Source organism: Euleptes europaea, chromosome 1 (genome assembly GCF_029931775.1).
Source record: "Euleptes europaea isolate rEulEur1 chromosome 1, rEulEur1.hap1, whole genome shotgun sequence".
In the NCBI taxonomy this organism is placed as follows: domain Eukaryota; kingdom Metazoa; phylum Chordata; class Lepidosauria; order Squamata; family Sphaerodactylidae; genus Euleptes; species Euleptes europaea.
Window position 1 is genome coordinate 168,021,883 of NC_079312.1, and position 23,623 is coordinate 168,045,505.

The 23,623-nt window shown below is 48.0% G+C and overlaps 1 protein-coding gene across 1 annotated transcript in view; it reads right to left on the bottom strand.

Moving 5' to 3' along the window:
- Positions 1-5,718, bottom strand: part of MBD6 (methyl-CpG binding domain protein 6) — a 35,069-nt gene extending 29,351 nt beyond the window's left edge. The window contains exons 1-3 of the mRNA XM_056858046.1: positions 5,576-5,718; positions 3,828-3,964; positions 2,798-2,900 (exon numbers count right to left, since the gene is read on the bottom strand). Coding sequence (XP_056714024.1) covers positions 2,798-2,900; positions 3,828-3,940 — 216 coding nt within the window. The 5' untranslated portion in view covers positions 3,941-3,964; positions 5,576-5,718. The remainder of the gene's footprint in view (positions 1-2,797; positions 2,901-3,827; positions 3,965-5,575) is intronic.
- Positions 5,719-23,623: the final 17,905 nt, after the last annotated feature.

Here is a 23,623-nt window from a genome sequence, read left to right on the forward strand (position 1 = left end):
GTTACACCAGCAGGAAATTCCCAGAAGGGAAAGCCTTTGCCAGCATGGGGCAGAGGAGCTGCCTTTAGGCAGCTTTCTAAACCCTTTCGCCCCAGGAATGTCCCCTCACCCTGCAGCGATGCTACGCTACCTTTTTTGGTGGCACAGCCTCGCTGCAGCCAATGGGGGCATTTTATTTTCTTTTATAACTGTTTTAAAGTTCTTTTCGGTGGCTGGGAAGCCTCTGTGGAGGCAGCATGGCTGCGCCGCTCCCGGCCACTGACTAACTCCCCCCCACTTTCAGGGAAGAGCTGCCCATACAGAACTTATGGCTTCCTGAGTCTTACACTTGTGTATATTCTATGATTCTCCAATTAGCATTCGGCAAAGAATACAACATGTTGAGAATCTCTCTTTTTTTTAAAGTAAGCTTTCAGTCTTTACAACTGTGAAAAGAAGCCTGCAAATATTTGGGCAACGTCTATATCAACTACCACTATTCCCATAGAATCACTTCTGTTAGAGGCCAAAAGGTGGGATGCTGAATGAATAAATAAAACAACGGGCACTTTCACACATGCCAAATAATGCACTTTCAATCCACTTTCAATGCACTTTAGTGACCGTTTTTGCAAGTGGATTTTGCCACTTCACACAGTAAAAGCCAGCTGCAAAGTGCATTGAAAGTGGATTGAAAGTGCATTATTCGGCATGTGTGAAAGCGTCCAACAACTTATGAAGCTGTTCAAACATTTGTAAATATGTGTGTGTGTGTGTGTGTGTGTGAAATTTCGTGTGTTTGTGAATATTTCAAAGTGCCTGAGAAGCAGTTCAAGAGAAGCAAAACTTTTTTAAAAAACAGAGAGCATGTGTGAGTGCGTGCGCGTGCACACACACACACACACACACACACACTCTGTTTTTTTAAAAAAGTCTTGCTTCTCTTGAGCTGCTTCTCAGGCACTTTGAAATATTCACAAACACATGAAATTCACTGAAATTTTCAGCCTCGTCTCGCAAAATTCAAAAATACACATGCTTTGGACTTATAGTTTTAGCAGGCATCACCCATGAAATCTCGTAAGCAATCAGCTGTCAACACATTCAGTGCCACTGCAGGACAGTCCTCAATTATTGTCAGACGTCACGATTCAAATGCCGAAATGCCAAATGGAAACACTGATGATTTCAATGAACATTCAGCAAACGTCTAAGCAACCAGACAGCAGCCGAAGAAAATCCTACATCAGAGTTCACAGTAGGCGGTTTTGAGGAGAATCCTAGGGAGCAAATTCCTTTCAGATCTGGAATATTTTTGTGAGCCTCGAGTTTCAAGCCTGTCTGGGATCCCGCCTCCCCCCTGTGCTTTAAAAACACACTTGGGGCTGTCAACAAGCTCCAAATCTATCATTTTTCCTGGGTTCTCCTATATCACGCCCACACTTGCACAACCAGCAGAGGGACAAATGTGTCCTTGCAAATGTGTCCTGTCCTGTTAGCAGCCTTGAGTTTAAGGAAGTTACGTGTGTGTGTGTGTGTGTGTGTGTGTGTGTAAAATAAATACTTTTCTCCCTCTCTCATAATACTAGAACGCAGGGTCATCTGCTGAAGCTGGAGGGTGAGAGATTCAAAACAGATAAAAGGAAGTATTTCTTCACACAATACATAGTTAAATTGTGGAACTCCCTGCCCCAGGATGTGGTGATGGCTGCCAACTTGGAAGGCTTTAAGAGGGGACTGGGCATGTTCATGGAGGGGGACTATTAGTAAATGTGGATACTAGTCATGATGCATACCTATTCTCTCCAGGATCAGAGGAGCGTGCCTATTATTATATTAGGTGCTGTGGAAGACAGGCAGGATAATGCTGCTGCAGTCGTCTTGTTTGTGGGCTTCCTAGAGGCACCTGGTTGGCCACTGTGTGAACAGACTGCTGGACTTGATGGCCCTTGGTTTGATCCTGCAGGGCCTTTCTTACGTTCTTACTAACAACAGGGTTGGCTCCAGGTTTTTGGAGGAGACCTTGGGAAATGTACCTTTTGAGGATCGCGCTTAAATGGAAAAGAAGTGAGACTGGCAATTGTGAGTTCTCTCACTTCCATGGTCCTCCACGCAAAGTGAGAATAGTGGCACTACTGAAACAGTAGGTCCTTTGATAGCCATGTGGTCCCACTAAATGTCTGACTTCACCAGCCACAAGTACTGACCTTTCTTCTTGTCCCATTATAAGGTTTTAAGGTGTTCTAAATGTAGGGTTGCCAACTTGGGATTGGGAAATCCCTGGAGATTTGAGGATGCAGCCTGGGCAGGGTGGGGTTTGGGGAGGGGAGGGACCTCCGCAGGGTATGATGGCTACTGTCCTACCTCCGCAGTTGCCCTTTCCTCCAAGGGAACTGATCTCTGCACTCTGGAGATCAGCTGTACTTCTGGGAGATCTCCGGGTTCCACCTCGAGAGGGGCAACCCTACCTAAACAATTTGGGTCCCAAATATCTAAAGGACTACTTCCACTCGTATCAACCTGCCAGCTTGCTGGGGGTAAAGTGTAGACGATTGGGGAAGGCAATGGCAAACCAACCTGTAAACGTAGTCTGCCTAGTAAACGTTGGGATGTGACATCAACCCCATGGTCAGTAATGACTACCTTTACTGATAAAGAGAGGCTTTATATTTATACACTGCATTGACAGCCATTTGGATGGGAAAGGAGTTCATAAGTAAAATGAAATCTCACTCCTCGGACACAGTTTTGACAATCTTGATCCTAAAGCCTGTTAACCCCAAATATAACAGAATAGGTCCTCTCCTGGGCCTCGTACCTTGTGCACATTGAGGGGACACTCCAGGCCGCACTTGCAGGTGCCGTCTGCCAGCAGGTACGCACGAGTCTGCTCCAATGAAGCCAGGCTTGTGCCGCTAGGACTGCAAGAGAGAGAGAGAGAAAAAGCAAAATCAGTGTTGTTCAAACTGTAACGAACCAAAAAAATACAACCCGAGGCTATTGCATTATATCCTATGTTTACTACGAATTTCTATCTAACATGACAGCAATGACTCAACGACTTTTGGAAGATAGCAACCCATTAATCTCGAGATGTGTGGCTAAACTTTGTGCCGCTATATATAAGGCATGGAAAGAGGTAAGTTATAAATAGCAAATGCTATTAGATAAACCTTTTAGAAGTTAGAATATGGTCTATTTCAGAAATGGGATTTTATTGGGATTGTGTCGATAATTTTTATCTATGGATTTGTTGAGCAATTAATATTGTTTTATGGTGATCGTATGTTATTTTGATTTGGTCAAATGACTGTAAATTAAAGATCGATTGATTGATTGACAGCAATGTATAGAAACTTTTTAGATCAAGTAACTGAAGAAGCAGGAAGCGCAAACGGAGCCTAATTATTATCCAGAAAGCCAGTCTTCTTGATATACTTCGAGCCGTGGGTCTCTGGAGATTCTTGGATTATTATACTTACCTGGCCCACTTGGCACTTTGCACCTAAGGAGGAAGCTATATTACGTGGTTCTTTAAAGATTCGGACTTTTTTATTTACCTGTTGAACCCAGTTGACTTACCTGTTGAACTCTTGGGTTTGCCTTTACCTCTGTTGGAAAGTTGGGTTCTGTGCAATTGCTTATAAAATATTGTATGAATACTTTAGTTTCTATACATTACTGTCATGTTTGATAGAAATTCGTAGTGAACATAGTATATAATATTACAGTAGCCTAGTGTTGCATTTTTGGGGTTATAAAGAGAAAGAGAAAGCAGGCAATGTCAGGGGTAGCCCCAAGGGCGGGAGTGGCCGTGCCCTGATCAGGAAGGGAGAGGGGCAACTCACCTGATGTAGCGCACCCCGCCCTCTTCCACCCTGCGCTGCCAGCCCACGGGCACGGGTGCGACTGCTGGGCGCCCACCTCGATCCACACCGCAGCAATCATCGCCGCCATTCATTGTGCTCCCTCAGCGCTTGGGCACCTGAAAGAATCATTAGTCGCTGAGGTAAAATAAGGACGTATGAAACACCGCAAAGCATTTGTGGGGGCTGGACGGCACAGGTTAAACAGCACCCGAGGCCCAGGGGCTCAGCTGAACTTGGCACAGTGGGGAACGGAAGACTTGTGCCTGTGTGGCACAGTGATCAGAGTGTAGGATTAGGTCCTGGGACAACCAGGTTCGAATCCCTACTTATCACAGAAGCTCACCAGGAGACCTTGAGAGGCTTACAATCACCTTCCCTTCCCCTCCCCACAACAGACACCCTGTGAGGTAGGTGGGGCTGAGAGAGCTCTAAGAGAGCTGTGACTAGCCCAAGGTCAACCAGATGGCTTTATGTGGAGGAGTGGGGAAACCAACCCAGTTCACCAGATTAGCATCCGCCGCTCATGTGGAGGAGTGGGGAATCAAACCTGGTTCTCCAGATCAGAGTCCACTTCTCCAAACAACTGCTCTTAACCACTACACCATGCTTACGCCTAAAATAGTAAAACAAAAGCCACTAAAACAAGCCATTAAAAAAAAACAAGCCAAATCCATTAAAAAAATAGAGCATTAAAAGCCAAGCCAGAAGCACAAAAAAGCATACAAAAATCAAGCAGCCTGTTATGATATTGACAAAACAATCCTCCGGCCAGAAGTACACCATCAAACAAATGATTTTAAACTCCGAGTTTATGATATAAAGCCCCTAGTTAAAAACTTGGGTAAAGAGGAATGTTTCAGCCTGGTGCATAAAAGGAAGTAAGGTAGGTGCCAGAGAAGCCTCAAATGGGAGGGCATTCCATGACAGAAAGTGTGTTATTTATCCCGTCACGTACGCAGACCAGCAGCCTGAAGTGGTACGGTCCAGGAAGGACTCTACCACATGATGATTCCCTCAACTGGCTGATCAGCCCTCTGAACGGGGAGAGGGCTACCACTGAATAACAACAAACAAGATAGAACAAACGTTCTTTAGATGATGAGAGGAAGGAGAAGAAGAAGAGTTGGTTTTTATATGCCGACTTTCTCTACCACTTAAGGAAGAATCAAACCGGCTTACAATCACCTTCCCCTCCCCTCCCCGCAACAGACACCCTGCGAGGTAGGTGGGACTGAGCGAGCTCTAAGAGAGCTGTGACTAGCCCAAGGTCACCCAGCTGGCTTCATGTGTAAGAGCGGAGGACACAAATCCAGTTCACCAGATGAGCCTCCGCCGCTCATGTGGAGGAGTGGGGAATCAAACCCGGTTCTCCAGATCAGACTGCACTGCTCCAAACCACTGCTCTTAACCACTACACCACGCTGGCTCTCCAGAGCTCCCATATGCAGAGAATACCAAAGCTCCCATAACAAGGGAGTCTTCAGGCTAGAAACCAGGCATCAGCAGGATCTGGGAGATCCCAGGACTGTGTTACAAGGGGGGGGCTGAGGAAAATCGCCGGGACAGCCACCATGTTCCCCCCACGCCCTGTCTGCCTCCCCCCACCCCCTCCTCCTCACACTCTCTGGGCGGTCCTGACCTACTAAACTCCATCAGTAAGGAGCTGAGCATCAGTCAACAGCCGGCTGATCCTTTAATCCCGGCTCTGCCCTGCCAATGGTTCCTACCTGCTCATGGCTGCAAACCTCGCGGCAGGCGGCGTTAAGGGTGGGCACGCTCCCTCCTGGCACTCATCGTCCAAGCGGCCTTTCTTCCGGGGTCCGGGCAGCGCCCAGTCTGGTGAGCTCGCGCCCACACTCTGCCCGCACTAGCCGACACCTGGAAAAGAAAGGCAACACTCAGCCACGGCTGAAGTGCACATAGAGAGAAGGAGAATCCACACAGCCACCCCTTCTCCAGAGAGGGGGAATCTGTTGATTCTAGGAAAACACTCAAGGATTACCCAGATAACCTGAAGTGCCATGATTCCCTCTCTGGGCCAGCAAAGCTCCTTGTTTCTCTGAAATTGTGTGTACCAAGTGTCATCAGCTCTGACCTGTATGGCCCAGGCTAGCCTGATCTCGTCAGATCTCAGCAGCTAAGCATGGTCAGCCCTAGCTAGTATTTAGATGGAAGACCACCAAGGAATACCTTGGTGCGGGATCCTGGCTCAGTGGTAGAGCATCTGCTTGGCATGGAGAAGGTCCCAGGTTCAATCCCTGGCATCTCCAGTCAAAGGGACTAGGCAAGTAGGTGATGTGAAAGACCTCTGCCTGAGACCCTGGAGAGCCGCTGCCAGTCTCAGTAGACAATACTGACTTTGAAGGACCAAGGGTCTGATTCAGTAGAAGGCAGCGTCATGTGTTCATGTGTACCAAGATCACAATGCCGAGGCAGGCAATGGCAAACCTCTGAACATCACCTCTGAATGTTTCTTGCTTTGAAAACCCCATGAGGGGTCACCCTAAGTCGGCTGTGACTTGGGGGGGGGGACATTACACACACAAAGTGCCATCAAGTTGCAGATGACTTAAGGTGATCCCATAGGGTGTCAAAGGCAAGAGACTAATAGAGAACATAAGAAAAGCCATGCTGGATCAGACCAAGGCCCACCAAGTCCAGCAGTCTGTTCACACAGTGGCCAACCAGGTGCTTCTAGGAACCTCACAAACAAGACAACTGCAGCAGCATTATCCTGCCTGGGTTCCAAAGCACCTGATATAATAGGCATGCTCCTCTGATCCTGGAGAGAATAGGTATGCATCATGACTAGTAGCCATGGATAGCCCTATCCTCCATGAACATGACCACTCCCCTCTAAAAGCCTTCCAAGCTGGCAGCCATCACCACATCCTGGGGCAGGGAGTTCCACAATTTAACTATACGTTGTTTGAAGTAAGACTTTGCCATGCCTGCATAGCGACCCTGGACTTCCTTGGTGGCCTCCCATCCAAAAACTAACCAGAGCCGACCCTGCTTAGCTTCCATGATCCAACAAGATTGGGCTAGCCTGGGCCATCCAGGTCAGGGCACTCTGAAATTAGCCACACTTTATTATTTTGTGTTGCAGAAAGAAGCTGTCCAGACCCCCCAAAGACTTGGGACATACGCTATGTACGAGGCACCACATCTGTATTCTTCCTGTTACTCAGCCTAAATCAAACTAGTATGGTGTGGTGGTAAGAGCTGAGAGGCTTGCTAGGTCACGGGTCGCAAAAGCGCGGCTCCCGAGCCGCATGTGGCTCTTTGAGCCCTTGAGTGCGGCTCTTTCCAGTCCCACTCAGCGGGGGTTTGAAGCGCTCTGCGCTGCCTACCAGCAGCGTAAACCGCTTCAAAAAAAAAACCTTCCCCGACTCCCCGCCACCCAGCTGGCCGACGGGGGTTTGAAGCACTTCCCACCCCTTCCACCTTCCCCGAACTTCCAAGGGCCCTCCCGGTTTCCAGCCCCACCCCTTTCCTCTCCGGCGGGTGGTCTGAGAGCTATCTCCCCCCGGGGCCTCCTCTAGGCCGCCCCGCTTTGGCTCCCCTCTCCCTTGTTGTAAGGGCCGCCTGGTGCTGGAGCTGTCGGCATCTGCACACCGGCCCGCTGGGGCATTGCCCTGCCCCGGGTCGCTCCTGGCCTCGCCTCTCAGCCCCGGCATGCTGGCCGGGAGAATGCCTTTCTGGCCTGCCCTCCCGTCGGGGATGGCTGTCGGGGGCCCTGTCGCTCGCCCCTCCCTGCTCAGCCCGGCAGTGCGGCTTGGCTCTGTCCACGCCGCGCTCCTGCCGCGCTGTGCCGCCTGTTCCCCGGGCTTGGAGGTAAGTGGGGCGCGGGGCCCGTCAGTGTCTGCCCGGGGCAGTCCTGGGTCGGGTCTTGAGGGAAGGTAGGAAGGAGCTCAGGCTGCGGCGAGGAGGAGGAGGTCTTGGATTTGCCACTCAGATGCACATTTCCCCCATCCAGATTCTCAAAACTCTGCATGGGGGTTATTGGCCATTTATGAATGGGAGGTTTTGCATTGGATTTGCCACTCAGATGCACATTTTCCCCATCCAGATTCTCAAAACTCTGCATGAGGATTATTGGCCATTTATGAATGGGAGGTTTTGCATTGGATTTGCCACTCAGGTGCACATTTTCCCCATCCAGATTCTCAAAACTCTGCATGAGGGTTATTGGCCATTTATGAATGGGAGGTTTTGACTTGGATTTGCCACGCAGATGCACATTTTCCCCATCCAGATTCTCAAAACTCTGCATGGGGGGTTATTGGCCATTTATGAATGGGAGGTTCTGCCTTGGATTTGTCACTCAGATGCACATTTTCCCCATCCAGATTCTCAAAACTCTGCATGGGGGGGTTACTGGCCATTTATGAATGGGCGGTTTTGCCTTGGATTTGCCACTCAGATGCACAACTCAACAATAAGCCCCCCTGCAGAGTTTTGAGAATGCAGATGGGGAAAATGTACAGTGTTTGCCAGTCATTGTCATGATTTAATTTTATGGATGCCTTACTTACTTTTTTCCCTCCTCAGAGGCCATGTCTACCCACTGGCTTTCTTGGCGGTAGACCTGGACTCCGAGGAGGGGGAAAAAGTCCCCCTTCAGAGGTCAGGTCTACCAATTGGCTTCTATGGGCCTCCGGAGGCCAGATCTACTGCTAAGAAAGCCAATGGGTAGACCTGGCCTCCCAATGGGACTCAGCTGGAGGCCAGGTCTACCAATAGGCTTTTAGGGCTGTAGACCAGGCCTCCAGACGAGGACTCCGGACGGGGAGGGGGAAATAGCAGGGATTTACAATTTAATTTTTATCAATAAATAAGATCATTATTAAGTATGATATCAAGTATAGTTTAATTAAGACTTAAAACTTTAATTAAAGTTTATTAAGCTAATAAACAGTGTACCTACCTATATAGTTTAAGTTTAAGAAATTTGGCTCTCAAAAGAAATCTCAATTGTTGTACTGTTGATATTTGGCTCTTTTGACTAATGAGTTTGCCGACCCCTGCTCTAGTCCAACCGCCTGCGCAATGCAGGAAATTCACAACTACCTCTCCCCCCACAACATCCCCAGTGACCCCTACTCCACGCCCAAAAGATGGCCAAGATGCCCTCTGATAAGTTTCTGATAAGGCACTGCCTAAAATTATAGTTGCCAACTCAACTCCCACCAAGGCCTAAAACAAAACCCTGGCTTGATCTCATCCTGTGCCTCTAACAGTTGATCTGCAAAAAAAGCAAAAAGCAGGTGAAGGTTTTTTTCCGCAAAGACAGGTAGGTTTATCCATTTACTGTTTATTTACCATGTTTCCTCCACCTGTCCGAAATCTTGCTCGAGACAGTTAACAAAACAGGAGATAAAAAAAAAAAAGCAAAATGCAGATTCCACAATACAATTCCGCAGGTAAAAACGATTCACGAAAAGCTCAACCGTAAAACCTCTCAGCAACAAAACCACCTCGATGGATAAAACAATAATAAAATCAGCAGCATAAAATAAGCCACAGCAGAGGGTAGGCCATAAAATATCCCAAGGGGGTAGTGTTGCCAAAATACTAAGGGGATGAAAAACATCTTTTATCTAAAAGCTTGGGTATAATTTTCTCTCTGTGTGTGGCCTGGTATCTAAAACCCAATAAAGCAGGCATCAAGCGGGGAGGAGGGATTCCACAAAGTACCACCACTAGGTTGCCAACTGCCTGGAGGGGAAAAAATGACCTGCCCCTTCATTAGAAACTTGATGGGATGTTATTTAACTCCACGCCATGAAAAGCGTCAGCGGCCCATTTCCACCCATTACGCCTCTCTTAAAGGGACAGGTCATTTTTCTCCTGGCCTGTTGGCAACTCTAGCCACCACTGAGAATACCCTTGCGCTGGTCGCCCTGCTGCCACAGACAGCAGGGATTGCTAAAGAGAACTTAGTCAGCAATCAGGACAAGATTGGGGTTGCCGCAACACGCCTGGAGAAGAAAACTTTAAAATGTGTGTCCTTGGATGGCCCAGAAGTGATTCTTTTTTACCATACACAGCCGGGAGAGTAGGCTATTTACAAGCTGGGAGATCTATGCTCCCCAAGCCAGCCAGGAGCCGCGCATGGGTCGCAGACCACCCGGCTACGTTAGTAAAAACCCGACCACACGTGGCTGTTTCGTTGAAGTTGCCCCCTGGCCAAAACCGGAAAGGAAGAGGTAAGGCCTGGTAGTTCAGTAGTTCAAGCCTTTCACAATACAGACGGAGATACAGCACGGCCAGCTCTAATGCCTGACACGTCAAGCTGCTGTTTTAAAGGCATGGGAGCAGGAGCCAGTCATGAAGTTGACAACCCTCACTATCATATAGTTACAGCTGGGCGGACTTAATACAGCTACTAATGTCTTCGGAGCAAGGGTTGGCCCCTCTCATTGGTGCAGCCAGACCTGGGCAGGGCTAAGGCGCTATAAAAGAGGTAGCTTGTTGGTCTTGAGCAATGGTATCTTGAACCTGGAGGAGCTCAATCACAAAGCTATAATAAAGTTGCAAGAGCAGACAGAACATTTCTCTTTTCTATCTGGCTACGCTGTAGGTGCTTATCCTTTGACTCCTGAGAAACTAGTAAGTATTTTTTATTTTGGCATCTGAAAGGCACAGAAGGAAAAAGAAATAGGCTGCTGCTTCAACTAATAGGATTATGGCAGGGCCCCAGAGGCGGTAGGTGCTGTGTGGAATGAGCAATGCCCTTCTGTCTCTGAAGAACTTATTCTTGGGATCACTGAGGGTAGTAGAGCACAACCCAGATATTCCATTGGAATAACGTCTCCCAAAAGGTGAATAGCGTGAAGGAGGGTGAAGAAGAATTTATAGAACTCATGTAAGGACCATCGCATAGACTCCAGCAGAAAGAGGGAGATGATGGAAAACCAGATATACAATTGTGGCAACCTAGGCTGGTCAGGAACACTCACTGTGTAATGGACAATATGTACGTTCTTGCGATGGTATTTTCAATTATCGAGGGGTGGGACCTCTTGTATGTGACGTGGTCACACTGGGAACCTGAAACGCAAGGCCAGCTTAGCTGGTTATGTTCTATGTTGGAAATGCTGCTTTGATTGCTTTCCAGAAATATATCAACTGTGAAGGGTCAAGATCTGCCCAGACTCATCACCTTTAGATCAATGGCAGAGGAGAACCAAACCCCATCCTCTTTTCATGCTGCTGTACACACTGGGCCTTTGCTGTAGGAAAGCCCAGGTAAATGGGAGAAACGTCAAAAGAATAAATTTGGGACTAGAAGCTTGTGGTACGCTGTTGTATGTTTCTACCTGGGTCTGTGCAAACCGCAGTTCTCCCAATGACACTGGGTTCAAGCTGCTTGAACCCAATGACATCCAGGAATCCCATCTGGGTAGCCCACAGATCTTGGTAGCCCAGGGTTTTCCTTGCCTGGTAAACTATTTTCCAGGAAGCCAACAGGACACCTTTGGGCACTAGTCCATGCTGGGGGTACTAGCAGAGGAAATGTATAAATTGGATTCGCCTAACCACCACCAAGTCTCTTCTCTTACTTCAGCGTATATTATTTAGGGACCTTTGCATCCTTGTGTGTGTAAAGTGCCATCAAGTCGCAGCCGACTTATGGCGACCAATTTGGGGTTTTTATGGCAAGAGACTAACAGAGGTGGTTTGCCAGTGCTTTCCTCTGCACAGCAACCCTGGCCTTCCTTGGTGGTCTCCCATCCAAATACTAACCAGGGCTGACCCTGCTTAGCTTCTGAGATCTGACGAGATCAGGCTAGCCCGGGCCATCCAGGCCAGGGCTTTGCATCCTTAATAGCACTGAATCCCATTTCTAGTCAGGTCAAGGCAGCAGAGGGAAAGACGGGGGTTGCATCTGAGGGGTCGTGTGTCTCCCCCCCACCCCAAGCTTTCTGACACAAGTATAACAAATCCTCAGGGGAAGATGTTCTTGGTGACCCATTAACACCTCAGAAGGGGGCTGTGGGGGGATTATAAACCCTGACATGTCACTTTCCTTTCCAACAGAATCCACCACCTGCTCTCTGGGTGTCAGAAAAGCCTGTGTAGAGGAGGAAATCACTGTTTAGGGCAAAACTGTGTGTGTGTGTGTGTAAAGTGCTGTCAAGTTGCAGCCGACTTATGGCAACCCTTTTTGGGGTTTTCAAGGCAAGAGACCAACAGAGGTGGTTTGCCATTGCCTTCCTCTGCATAGCGAGCCTGGTCTTCCTTGGTGGTCTCCCATCCAAATACTAACCAGGGCTGACCCTGCTTAGCTTCTGAGATCTGACGAGATCAGGCTAGCCTGGGCCATCCAGGTCAGGGCTTTAGGGCAAAACTACCCACCCTCTATTTTGGCTCTGGAGTCCTGCAGAGTTTGCCCAACTTCTCTCCCCACCGTCACAACACCTGGATTTTGGGGTGTGCACTATGCACGCACACACACACACCCCCAAGTAGAGCGCAGGCAATCACACTCCAGCACCCCTAAAGTAGTCCATGCCTCTGAATTGGGGGGAGGGTGGTGGTGGTGGTGGAAGAAGGTCCTGGGGAACATTTAGTTCCAAGCTTCTTCCCCCCCCACCACTCACCTCCAGTTCAAAAAGTACCTGAAAGGTGGCCGTCCAAACAGATCTGTCTTCCTCCCTTCTCTCCCCCCCTCCCCCTCCTTTTGAAATTGAATGCTTTCTTCTCCCCCCCCCAACTCCACAACTCCGGCAGAAGTTTGAACTGTCAGGGGGGGGGGTGGAGGGAAAGCTGTCGGGGGAGATCGGCTCGCCTCTTGCAAATCGCAGATTGCAAATTGCAAATCGTCAAAAAAAAATGCACCATCCAGCCGGGCTTTTGGAGAGGGCCCGGGGAGCCCCCCCCTTCTTTTTGGCACTTACCTTGGTTCATGGTGACCCCCCCACCCCTCTCCCCAGCAGCAGCTGCAGCAGCGGGCTCCGATCTGCGCTGGGGGTGGCCTCTGGGGTGGTGCACCCCCCCCCTGCAGCGGGGCGCGGGGGGTGGGCGCTGGGTGCAGGAGATCCTCGGCGCTCTCCGCCCCCCGCCCCCCCCAGCGCCTGTCTCGCTCGGCTCCCTCCCCCCCTGGACTCGGTGCCAGGAAGAGGAGGGGGTAGAGAGAGGGAAGCTTCCTCCCTGGCATGCGCACTGGGGGCCGGGGGGAGGGCTGGGAGCGGGGAGGGGAAGAGGCAGCAGCAGCAGCAGCAGCAGCAGCAGCAGCAGCAGCAGCAGCAGCAGCAGCTGCTGCAGCCCTGGGAATTCCGCCTCCGCGCGCTCAGGGCGCGCGAGCTGCGCCTTTTGCGCGCGGGGGGCTGCGAAGTCCCGGGGTTGCAAGGGGCGCTGCGTCATTTGCGCACGGGGGGTTGCAGCCCCGGATTGGCCACCCTCTGGACCAGGGGTTCCCAACCTTTTCTTGACCAGGGACCACTAGGACTTTTTTGTTCAATGCAGGGACCCCCAAGGGTCAAAATAAAAATTCTGAGAATCTGAAAATAAACTTTAATCATAACTGTTGGTTAAACTTTAAGCTTAGAATGATATTGGAATATATATTTTTATAGAGAGAGAACTTTCAATTGAAAATGTTAATTTGTGATGGGTTTATAACTTTGTTTCGCGGACCTTGATTTAGTTCTCGCGGACCCCTGGCTGGGAACCAGTGCTCTGGACCAAGGGTTCCCAAACCTTTCCGGCCGCCCTAGGGTCCACAAACTCCACCCCACCCTGCCGTGTCCTATAAAAAAGCACTTCCTAATGAAATAAATTGTCAAATTTTATTGAACGGTACAACAGTAGAGATCACGGTGGCGGTGGCCAATCTTTTTAGCCGATGTGTTAACAGTGAAAAATTTGGGAAACTCTGTGTTATGATTTTATGTTTGTTTTAGCTTTTTTTTTTAGCTGATAGTTGTATTTATACCGGGTTTTTTTTCTTCTTCTTCTTTGTAATATTGGATATGCCGTTAAAGGTTTATTGGGACTAAAAAGCAGTGTTCAAAACAGGGTTTGCATGCCCATTTGGCAGAAAATAGTGAAGATCTGAAACTGGCCGCTGCTGAAAGTTAAAAGAGAAAGTGCCAAAGCAGGACTGTGTGTGTGTAAAGTGCCTTCAAGTCGCAGCCGACTTATGGCGACCCCTTTTTGGGGGGTTTTCATGGCAAGCGACTAACAGAGGTGGTTTTCCAGAGCCTTCCTCTGCACAGCAACCCTGGTATTCCTTGGTGGACTCCCATCCAAATACTAACCAGGGCTGACCCTGCTTAGCTTCTGAGATCTGATGAGATGAGGCTAGCCTGGGCCATCCAGGTCAGGGCAAGTTTAATATTTAACTAACAGTTATGATTAAAATTTATTTTCAGATTCTCAGAATTTTTATTTTGAACCTTGGGGTCCCTGCACTGAACAAAAAAGTCCTAGTGGTCCCTGGTCAAAAAAAGGTTGGGAGCCACTGGCCTGGCCCCTGCGTCATTTACGCACGGGTGGTTGCGCCCCGGATTGGCCACCCTCTGGATCAGGGGTTCCCAAACCTTTCCGGCCACCCTTGGGTCCACAAACTCCATCCCACCCTGCCATATCCTATAAAAAGCAGTGTTCAAAACGGGCTTGCATGCCTATTTGGCAGAAAATAGTGAAGATCTGAAACGGCCACTGCTAAAAGTTAAAAGAAAGTGCCAAAGCAGGACTGTGTAATGTGTAAAGTGCCGTCAAGTCGCAGCCGACTTATGGCGACCCCTTTTTGGGGGGTTTTCATGGCAAGAGACTAACAGAGGTGGTTTTCCAGTGCCTTCCTCTGCACAGCAACCCTGGTCTTCCTTGGCGGTCTCCCATCCAAATACTAACCAGGGCTGCCTCTGCTTAGCTTCTGAGATCTCACGAGATCAAGCTAGCCTGGGCCATCCAGGTCAGGGCAAAGCAGGACTACAGCTGCTAAAAGTTAAAAGAGAAAGTGCCAAAGCGGGACTACAGCGGAACATCAAGAAAACAAAAGTAATGACTACCCAGGCTGGCCTGATCTCGTCAGATCTCAGAAGCTAAGCAGGGTCGGCCCTGGTTAGTATTTGGATGGGAGACCACCAAGGATTACCAGGGTTGCTGTGCAGAGGAAGGCGCTGGCAAACCACCTCTGTTAGTCTCTTGCCATGAAAACCCCAAAAGGGGTCACCATAAGTCGGCTGCGACTTGATGGCACTTTACACACGCACACGTACACACACACACACCCAGGAGAATTACACAACTTTAAGGTTGACAATGAGGAAGTTGAAATGGTTCAAGGCTTTCTGTCCCTTGGCTCCACCATCAACCAAAAGGGAGACTGCAGCCAAGAAACCAGAAGGAGGTTGAGACTGGGAAAGGCAGCCGTGAAGGAGCTAGAAAAGATTTTGAAGTGTAAGGATGTGTCACTGGCCACCAAGACTAGATTAATTCATGCCATCGTATTCCCTATTACTATGTATGGGTGTGAAAGCTGGACAGTGAAGAAAGCGGATAGGAAGAAAATAGATTCCTTTGAAATGTGGTGTTGGAGGAGAGTGTTGCGGATTCCATGGACTGCCAAAAAAACAAATCAGTGGGTTATAGATCAAATCAAGCCTGAACTGGCCCTAGAAGCTAAAATGACTAAACTGAGGCTGTCGTATTTTGGTCACGTCATGAGACGACAAGAGTCACGGGAAAAGACAATCATGCTAAGAAAAGTTGAGGGCAGCAGGAAAAGAGGAAGACCCAACAAGAGATGGATTGACTCAATAAAGGAAGCCACAGCCTTCAATTTGCAGGATCTGAGCAGGGCTGTCAAAGATAGGACATTTTGGAGGACTTTGGAGGACTTTCATTCATAGGGTCGCCATGAGTCGCCATGAGTCGAAAGCACTTAACACACACACACATGACTCACTAAAGAAGATGATCGTCTCGTTTGCGGCTTCCTGACCTGGATGGCCCAGGCTAGCCTGATCTCGTCAGATCTCAGAAGCTAAGCAGGGTCAGCCCTGGTTAGTATTTGGATGGGAGACCGCCAAGGAAGATCAGGGTTGCTGTGCAGAGGAAGGCAATGGCAACACACCTCTGTTAGTCTCTTGCCATGAAAACCCCAAAAGGGGTCGCCATAAGTCGGCTGCGACTTGACACTTTACACACACACACACACAGAGGCACCTGGTTGGCCATTGTGTGAACAGACTGCTGAACTTGATGGGCCTTGGTCTGATCCAGCAGGGCCTTTCTTATGTTCTTATGATCAAATTTCGAAACAGTAACTGTTAATTGCACATCTGTTAGAAATCGAATTTAAAAAGTTTTTACTCTAAATTTAGTAAACAAAGCTGATGAATATTGTCGAAGGCTTTCACGGTCAGAGTTCATTGGTTCTTGTAGGTTATCCGGGCTGTGTGGCCGTGGTCTTGGTATTTTCTTTCCTGATGTTTCGCCAGCAGCTGTGGCAGGCATCTTCAGAGGAGTAACACTGAAGGACAGTGTCTCTGATGAACTTGATATCCAGTGTAGTACCTCTTCAAAGTCTGGGGGAAAAGTCTGATAGTTTCCACCAAAATGTGCCAGAATGGTGCCATAGCTTGATGTATTGAAAATTAGTGAACAACACAGTTGAAAGAGCCCCACCTCTAGCGCCCCCCTGCTGCCCCCTGGCCTCTTAGTGCCCCCCTAGGGAATCCCACCGCCCCCCCATGGGGTGGTACTGCCCACTTTGGAACCACTGCTCTAGATGCACATTTTTCCCCATCCGAATTCTCAAAACTGCATGGGGACTTATTGTTGAGTTTTTGAGAACTCAGATGGGGAAAATGGGCATCTAGAGCAGTGGTTCCCCAAGTGTGCAGTACCACCCCCCCTGGGGGCGGTGGGATTACCTGGAGGGGCACTAAGAGGCAAGGGGACAGCAGGGGGGCACTAGAGGTGGGCCCCTTCAACTGTTGTTTAATTGGGTAGGGGAAACTGGGGTTGAGTTTGTGGAACCAAGGGGGCAGTGGCCCGAAAAGTTTGGGAACCACTGATCTAGAGAGTGGCAAATCCAAGGCAAAACCTCCCGTGCATAAATGGCCCTGGACGGCCTGCCTTGCCTTTTCGCCCCCTCTGTTAGTTTCCTAAACAAACTGCCCCCCCTGGCTGTGTATGCAATTTCTCTATGGGTTTTAAATGGGGAAAATGTGCATCTAGAGAGCCGCAAATCCAAGGCAAAACCTCCCATGCATAAATGGCCAGTACTGACTTTGATAGGCCAAAGGTCTGATTCAGTATAAGGCAGCTTCATGTGTTCATGTGTAATCTTCCCCCTAAGAAGAATTCCTATTCCTTTGGAGGGGCTATGGCTCAGTGGCAGAGCATCTGCTTGGCATGCAGAAGATCCCAGGTTCAATCCCCGGCATATCCAGTTAAAGGAACCAGGCAAGTAGGTGATGTGAAATACCCCTGACTGAGATCCTGGAGAGCCACTGCTGGTCTGAGTAGACAATACTGACTTGGATGAACCAAGGGTCCATTCAGTATAAGGCAGCTTCATGTGTTCAAAAGGTGCATCTAGAGAGCGGCAAAAAAACCCATGCATAAATTGTCCCTGATTCCTCCCCTCCCCTCAATCACGGAAAGACTGGATGGTGGGCAGCAAACTAGGAATTGGGGGGTGGGGGTGGTCGCAGACTGTGTTTTTTTCAGGGGATAAACGACAGGGTCACTTTTCTGAGAAGGGGCGGAGGGGAGGGGCTGTGCTATTTCTCATATTCACTGATGGCATAGCAAGAACAGGAGTACAGGGGCACCTGAGAAGAAATCCCAAAAATGTATTCCTGCATAAACTGTCCTGAGTCTGAGTTGACTTCATCAGATTCACTGAAGATGAAATCGGTGCATCTGATGACATGAGCTCTGACTCGGGAAAGCTTACGTTGCGATTTACAGTTTGTTAAATCTCTAAAAAGTGCCACTGAAATCCTGTTTTATTTTGATGCCACGGACTGCTGCAGCTACCCCTCAATAACGGTTTGTTATTGAGACTTTTGGGGGCTACCATTCAACACTGCGAACAGACAAATGAAAATGACACACAAGAGATCCCAAGGCTTGCCCCTATTCCAGTGGAAACGGATGTCAGGAACTCTGAATTAAGATAAATAGGAGGTTTGTCCCACCTTAAAGACTAACAAAATGCTATCACGGCATAAACCTTTGTGGACTAGTTTGTCCATGCTCCCTTCTTTGGTCTTCAAGGGGCTACTAGGCTCAAATCTAGCCGTTCTTCCGCAGACTAACATGGCTGTCCTCTGAAACTAGATTGTCCATGAAAATGTATGTTGAAATAACGTTGGTTTTGGTGCCACAAGGCTCCTGTTTGTGGCCTCAGAAACAAAATAAGGCTACCCTTCTGGAATTCGAATTAAGAGCGACACTGAGGACTGCTAACTTAAACTGACTGTTATGGGCCTCTCAGATCTGTTTGTAACTTTCCTAAAAAGGTAAAGGTCCCCTTGTGCAAGCACCGGGTCATTCCTGACCCATGGGGTGACGTCACATCCCGATGTTTATTAGGCAGACTATGTTTATGGGGTGGTTTGCCATTGCCTTCCCCAGTCGTCTACACTTTACCCCCAGCAAGCTGGGTACTCATTTTACTGACGTTGGATAGATGGAAGGCTGAGTCAACCTTGAGCCGGCTACCTGAACCCGTCTTCCGTCGGGATCGAACTCAGGTCGTGAGTAGAGCTTGGACTGCAGTACTGCAGCTTACCACTCTGTGCCACGGGGCTCCTTGTAACTTTCCTACCAGGTTCTTTTTAAGGAATATAAGAGCTGCATTACTGGATCGCACTAAAGGCATTTGGTCTCTTCTGCAGCAGAATATTCCTTGAACATGTTATGTTAAGGAGTGGTAGCGTTTATCTTTTGGGTTATCGGAAATGGTGGACAATCTCCCCAGAAGTCTGTTTGGCCTAAGTAAAGTCTTATTTATTTTAATGTATTTATTTAGAGTATTCCTATGCTGCCTGTTCAGAGTCTGGTGGAGGCGGCTTATGTGTAAAGACAGGGTGATGCACACTTTACTACATTGCTGATTACCACCAGTCTTGGGTATTAAACGTGAAGGCGGATCAGTTTGAAAGAAACCCCAGGACCCTGACAGGGAATATGATCAGCGTAGTAGGCAGATGCTAGGGTTAGAAGCAGGTGGTCAGAGAACACGGACATGGACTGTGTTGGATGAGTTTGTGTGGACACAAGCACAACAGCAAACGTGGTCAGCAGGAGCAGATGAATGTGAGAGACATGGGTGGCATCCATAGTGCTTTCGTATTTCCTGGTCCAGTATTTCCTGGTCCAGCAAGAAATCAGCTGGATAAACAGAAGGCTCAAGTGACTTGCATTCCACAAGTCCAATTCATTATTTACCAACAAATTCCCACTAGGACCATACCTTATCACCAGAGTTGAGAGAATCTGAACCGGCAAACCAAAGAGGTCCCCATGCTTGAGACGCTTCCTGATTTCAGTTTTACGATGCTCGTTGGAAGGGGGAAGGTCAGTTGTGGAAAACTACAATAAGCAAGACTAGTCTGAGCAGGCTCACACCCGAACAGGCCTGTGGCCTCAACTAGGAAAGGGCAGAGGCTGGTGAATGTCACTTTCTGTCAAAGGACTTAAACTCCCAATGGAGTCCCCAGGAGGAGAGGGCTAGTGCTGACAAACAAGGTGGCAATGGAGATCAAAAGCATCCCCAGATGCGGAAACACTTGTGGGTAATCTAGAGTAAGATGTGCTGCTTGTTGTTAACATGTAGTAGAAGAAGAAGAGTTGGTGTTTATATGCCGACTTTCTCTACCACTTAAGGAAGAATCAAACTGGCTTACAATCACCTTCCCCTCCCCGCAACAGACACCCTGTGAGGTAGGTGGGGCTGAGAGAGCTGTAACTAGCGCAAGGTCACCCAGCTGGCTTCATGTGTAGGAGTGGGGAAACCAACCCAGTTCACCAGATTAGCGTCCGCCGCTCATGTGGAGGAGTGGGGAATCAAACCCGGTTCTCCAGATCAGAGTCCACCACTCCAAACCACTGCTCTTAACCTCTACACTACGCTGGCTCCTAATTTTTCAACATCTTTGACACAGGGCACGGATACTCTCATTTTATAAACGACTAAGACACAAGAACATGTCAAAGGCCATCAAGTGACTTCCTTTGTGAATACAGATTTGAATCCTGTGTGCAACTCATAATGCCCTGTGATTTTTGACCTGAGGTCCAGGGAATGCTGGGATTTGGGGGGGGGGACTTATCCAAAAGTTTCTAAATGAAATGACCTGTCATGGTTAACAAGTTTCCCTTAAATAATTTGCTGCCCCCCTTACCTATCGTTCCCTGCAACCCAGAGTTTGGGGGCCCATTCTAGAGTGCACTCTCACTTTTACACTGGGCAACTAGGAGGCTGAACGGGCACATGAACTAAGGGTTCCCCACAAAGTTGGTGAAACTAACACTTAACATAAGAACATAAGAAAGGCCCTGCTGGATCAGACCAAGGCCCATCAAGTCCAGCAGTCTGCTCACACAGTGGCCAACTGGGTGCCTCTAGGAAGCCCCCAAACAAGACGACTGCAGCAGCACCATCCTGCCTGTGTTCCCCAGCACCTAAGATAATAGGTGCTGCTCCAAGAATCTTCTGTAAGATGATTCCACAGTGAATATACAATTCCTCAACGAACAGGCAGATGTAGAAAGTGCTCCCTGATTCATGTATGGGGATGTTAATATATTGTTGGCAATAGTTTGCATGCACCTGGCTGTACGTTCTACTGAGAACCATGCAACAATTTTTGACTTGGCAAGGCCGTTTAGCAGACTGTAGTGTGAATGTATTATGCCACTGTGTGCGCACGCACATTCTTTCCCGCCTTCAATATGCCAGGATCAATTTAGAGAACTTTGAAGGGGCTCCTCACACCAAATTCCCTAATTTGGGTCTGAGATGCTTGCTAACTGTTTCCTGTTTATATAACATGTTTAACTTATCAGACACCACCGACAATACTTTTTTTAAACTAGTGTGTTTTAGTAGGTTGCAGTTCTAAACACATTACTTGAAAGCAAGTTTTGTTAAAATCCATGGGGTTTCCTGATTCATTGTGGTTAGGATTCAATCAGGCAGCATTTTTTTTTTTAAGTTGCATTTAAATATAATGGAATACTCCTAAATCCATACAGACAGATGCCTTTTAAGAAAACGCATTCCTATACAGGAAAGAAAGCCTCTTCCATGATAGTGCTTGAAGTAACATATAATTTAAAAAGCCCTCCGTTTGTTTTATTTATATGCAAATTTATATAGATTGAATTCATGAGCTAACAGTGCAACCAGTTATGGCTCTCATCATATTATCATTCCACAGAATTTGTAAAATGGGATTATTCCGGAAGACGTGTTATAAGGGGAATATAGTTCTAATGTCTGTGTGAAAACTTTTTACTGCATTTATTTTATTGTAATATTCCATTGTTTGTTGTGTTTGCTTGGGGAGGGGCTGTGGCTTAGTTGAAGAGAGACTCCTTAGCATGCAGAAGGTCCCAAGTGGAACCCCCTGCATCTATGGTTGAAAGGACCAGGTAGTGATAACCCTGTATTATTGTATCAATTCCCAATGACAGTAACACAGTAGGAGGTTGGTAGTTCAAAGCAGTTTGTTTATTAGGCCCAATATACACACCGGGTGAAAATTGCCCAAATGCGCAGGACAATTCACACAAACATCAAAGGAGTGCAAGCACGGATATAATCTTTGGTAATGGGAGGTACATAAGACAAAATACATGGCGTCAATACATAGAACCAATAATAGATATTTAAGGATTTGAATACCCTATTAGAGATTTGGAGGCGTTACATAGAAATGGTGATCTCATTCTCACTAATGAGCAGTGAAGACCCATATTCCCAGGTGCTTCTCTATTTGATCCTAAATTACTGCAGTTCTTCTTATCTTGGACCCTGGCAGCTGCCAAGGCTAACTTAAGAGGGTTCCTAGCTGGTTCTTATCTCTGGAAAACCAGCTTATGCAAGCATACTAAGGCCATCTATGGATTCTTTAATTAGCTTCTAACTAAGGAGCAACAGTGGGCCTCTTATACTTGAGGCCTGTAACATATGCAAGTGCTTGGTGTAACTATACAAGCCACCTCTGATATGCTGAGTGTGGCGTGTTCATGAGTGCAGATATACTTTATTGAGTACAAAGAATATATTTCAAATCAAAGAATACATTTCCAATACATTTCCCATAGCATATAATGATTTCAGGCATTACAGTAGCAGGTGGTGTGAAAGACCTCCGCCTGAGATCCTGGAGAGCTGCCGCCAGCCAGAGTAGACAACGCTGATCTTGATGGACTGATCCAGTATAAGGCAGCTTCATGTTGTGTGTATGTAGGGTTGCCAGCTCCGGGCTGGGAAATACCTGGAGGTTTTGGGGGCGGAGCCTGAGGAGGGCAGGGTTTGGGGAGGGACTTCAATGCCATAGAGTCCAGTTGCCAAAGCGGCCATTTTATCCAGGTAAACTGATCTCTAGTGGCTGGAGATTAGTTATGATAGCAGATCTCCAGCCACCACCTGGAGGCTGGCAACCCTATGTGTATGTATTACATGTATTTATTGCATGGGCTTTGAATCTTGTGGTACGACTTGAGTGAGAAAGGCAGGGCTATGCATGAAATAAAATAATTATATTTTGTAGTAGTTATTTTATTTCATGCATAGCCCTGCCTTTCTCACTCAAGTCGTACCACAAGATTCAAAGCCAATGCAATATTGGGATAATCTGGCAAAAATGGATTTTACTATTTTAATTAGTGAGTTATAGAAACTAGTTTTCTTTTATATTTTACCGTTAATAGATATTTTTAAAACTGTTTAGACACTTCTTCGGAAGTCGGGTGATGGGTCACTTTTTAAGGTGGGTGGAGGGTCGAAGGGGTATCTTGGGCTTTTTTTAAATTGAACTTTATTATTTTGTAACCATGAATGTATTAATAAGTATAAATAGATACTCTTTTGTATTTTCTTTTTTTAATTTTCTTTTTTATTATTATTGTATTTGTTTTGTTTTATGTTATAAAATAAAAATATATATAAAAAAGAAAGAAAATAACTATATTTTGAAGATTTTTAGTAGACCCTTCCTTTTAATTGGGGGGGGAGTGAAAGCACGAGGCCCCTTCTTGGGAGCTCCCCCTTCCATTTCCCTAGGGAGGCCTGTCTCTTTAATTGGGGGGGGGGAATCGTGGTGTCATCAACGCCCTCCCAAGGCTGCCTGGGCCTTTCGACGTAGCTCGGCCTCCTGTTGGCCGAGGCCTGCGCCACCCTCCCCCGTCGTCAAGGAGGGTTGCCAAGGCATTGCATCATCTTCCCCCGCATGACTCACCCACTTGTAGTCTCGTGACCCCGAAGGGAGGGGGAGTTTCGGGAGGAGTCACTTCCGGGTGCGACGCGGCAGCCGCCGCCTCGTCCTCCTCCTCCACCACCATCATCAAGTGTGCGGTGCGTCCGGGGGCGGGGCCAGAAGGGAGGCGGGCGACGCCGATTGGCCGGCCTCCAATGGCGGGGGCCGGCGGCGCCGATTGGACGGGGGTGGCGCAAGGGTTGCGTCATGCGGGGCCCGTCGGAGGGACTATCCCGGGCGGAGAGCGGCAGTTGGCAGTTGGCGCCGGCAGCAGCAGCTCTGAGGAGGACGATGAGCAGCAGCGAGAGGAGGATGAAC